Source organism: Penaeus monodon, chromosome 21 (assembly GCF_015228065.2).
Source record: "Penaeus monodon isolate SGIC_2016 chromosome 21, NSTDA_Pmon_1, whole genome shotgun sequence".
NCBI lineage: Eukaryota > Metazoa > Arthropoda > Malacostraca > Decapoda > Penaeidae > Penaeus > Penaeus monodon.
In genome coordinates, this window is record NC_051406.1 from 23,162,028 (window position 1) to 23,164,323 (window position 2,296).

The 2,296-nt window shown below is 33.0% G+C and overlaps 1 protein-coding gene across 1 annotated transcript in view; it reads right to left on the reverse strand.

The window, feature by feature from the left end:
- The window catches only part of LOC119586359 (serine/arginine repetitive matrix protein 2-like), a gene marked incomplete in the record, with an annotated part of 38,282 nt that overhangs the window by 25,617 nt on the left and 10,369 nt on the right, over positions 1-2,296 (reverse strand). The window contains 1 exon segment of the mRNA XM_037935071.1: positions 1,899-2,044. Coding sequence (XP_037790999.1) covers positions 1,899-2,044 — 146 coding nt within the window.

Below are 2,296 nucleotides of genomic sequence, written 5' to 3' on the forward strand. Positions count from 1 at the left end.
ACTTTTACATCAACTAAACATACTTAAGAATAATCCCGAATAAGATGAATTATGAAAATATCTGCATCTTTTAAAAGAAGGTTATGGAAAGAGAAAAAACTAAGAAAAAACATATACAACAATTTAAAATTAAGAGAAACAGAATTTTGAATTTGGTTTCTAGTAATTAGGTGTGGCATTTTGTTTTGGTTCACTAACATGCTGGAAAAAGTCTTTATAAATGATGTACTAAATAGTTCTTCTCAGAAGATAAAAAGCAAACTAACAAATCCAAGGGCTCTTGTTATAAGCATAAAGTCAGAATATATAAAATTAAAAAAAATACTCTTATAGTTAAAAGTTACAACTGGGGAACAACAATTGAAACTGGACAGTTGGCATGCTCGCTTTTCACAGCATTGGCACTACCTGCTTGGCATAATATCTTTAGTGCTGAAGCAGAAGTCTAATGCTCTAAAAAACATGAACATGTTTAACCTGTTATATATGGCAAGCAATCTCCAATATTGCTGGAATTCTTTCTATGACAATTAACAAAATACAGATGCAAAATTTTTAGTAGCACCACAGAAAAAAAAGGAGGAAAATATCTTTATGACACTCTTTTTGGTTTCATCTCCTTTTAGATTATTACTCATCATGATGTGTCTACATACAAAAGTGATTAGTATACTGAACCCCATATTCATTTCCAGTTTCATTTGGTGTTCTTACCACAGTTCTTTGAGGTGTGATGAGGGAGTGAGCCTGATGTTCCTTGTCTACTTGAATGCATCACAGATTTATGCATTATTTTTCTATGGATTCCTTATGGTGAAATATTAACATCTGGGCCATTTATTAAGCAGAGTGGTTATTTGCTATAAGCACAGCTTAGTCTATTTCTAATCATGTTGAATATGCTCTAGCATCTCATTCATTGAAGAATCTTGTTTGGTACTACATCAAGTTGGTGCTTCTGCTCTCTAACTTAGGTATTTGACTTTTTCTACTTCAAAACTTATAAAACTAAATTATTATTGCAGAGATAATCAAAATACTCTCTTTCCTTACTTATGGTTATATATTACTGCCAATAATTTGTTTTATAATCATATGGATTAACTTCACTCCAGTTTGTTGCATCTAATAGTATGTTCATATTCTTAACTGCTTTTCATTATGGCTATATATTACTGCCAATAATTTGTTTGATAATTATATGGATTAACTTCAGTCGTTTATTGTATTTAATAGTAGGTTTTATACTCTTACAAAACTATTAAATATATGTTATTCTATATATCATTTTAGTTCAATTTAGAAAGTGCTCTCAATATGTATTAATGCTGTAGTTATTGATGCATGCGACCCAGGGTATAGCAGTACAGAGGCAGACTTGAAGAGACAGGCTGGAGTTGGAGATTAGCTGTGAAGTGGTAAGCAATAGATATCAATGCTGCAAAATCCTTCAGTACATGAATATAAGAAGAGCAGCTAGAAAAAGAAGAGAAAAAAAAAAAGAGCCAAGGACAATGTTACAAGCACTTGAAAGGATGTAAAATGGTGTTATCAATAAAAATAATAGAGCTTGGGAAATTTTATTGGCTCAAGTCTCTATGATAAAAAAATATAGAAAAAAGTGAAGCTCACTAAACCAGGAATCTTACATGAGATTCATATACCAAATGAAAATGAAGTCTAAACATTTCCTTTCACAATATATTTAATTTCAAAATCTCGGTAAAAAAAAATGTACCGTGCAAAACTTACAAAAAATCTATAATGTGTTACTGTGGAATCAAATGTTTATATATACTTGCCCAGTATACACTACATAACTTATATCATTAGAAATTTCCTTCCCCGCACCTCTATGTCACAGAATGCAACATTCCTTTCAAACTGATACCTCTTACCTCTCACTATGAGAAAGGCTCTCGCTGGTAGTGCGGTCGTCGTCATCATCGTCATCCTCTAGCATGATTGGAATAATGCGCTCTCGCTTAGCTCTCTGCAACTGTGCCTCTCCGGCTCCACGAGAAGGTACTACATTATGGCGGACCTGACAAAAGATGGGGGAAAGATATATAATAAGGATGAATGAGAATAAAATTAAGTGAGGGAGAAAGAAAATAATGAGAAACAGAAAGAGAGAGGGAGGAAAAGAACGGGAAGAAGGGAGGAATAACAAGAAAAAGGGAGGGAGATAGATAGGAAGGAGGGAGACAAAGGAGAAAAGCAAGTGAGAGAATGAAGGGAAAAGGTTGAAATGAAGTCAAACTAAATAGTGTGGAATTAATTTTGTATGTCCTAC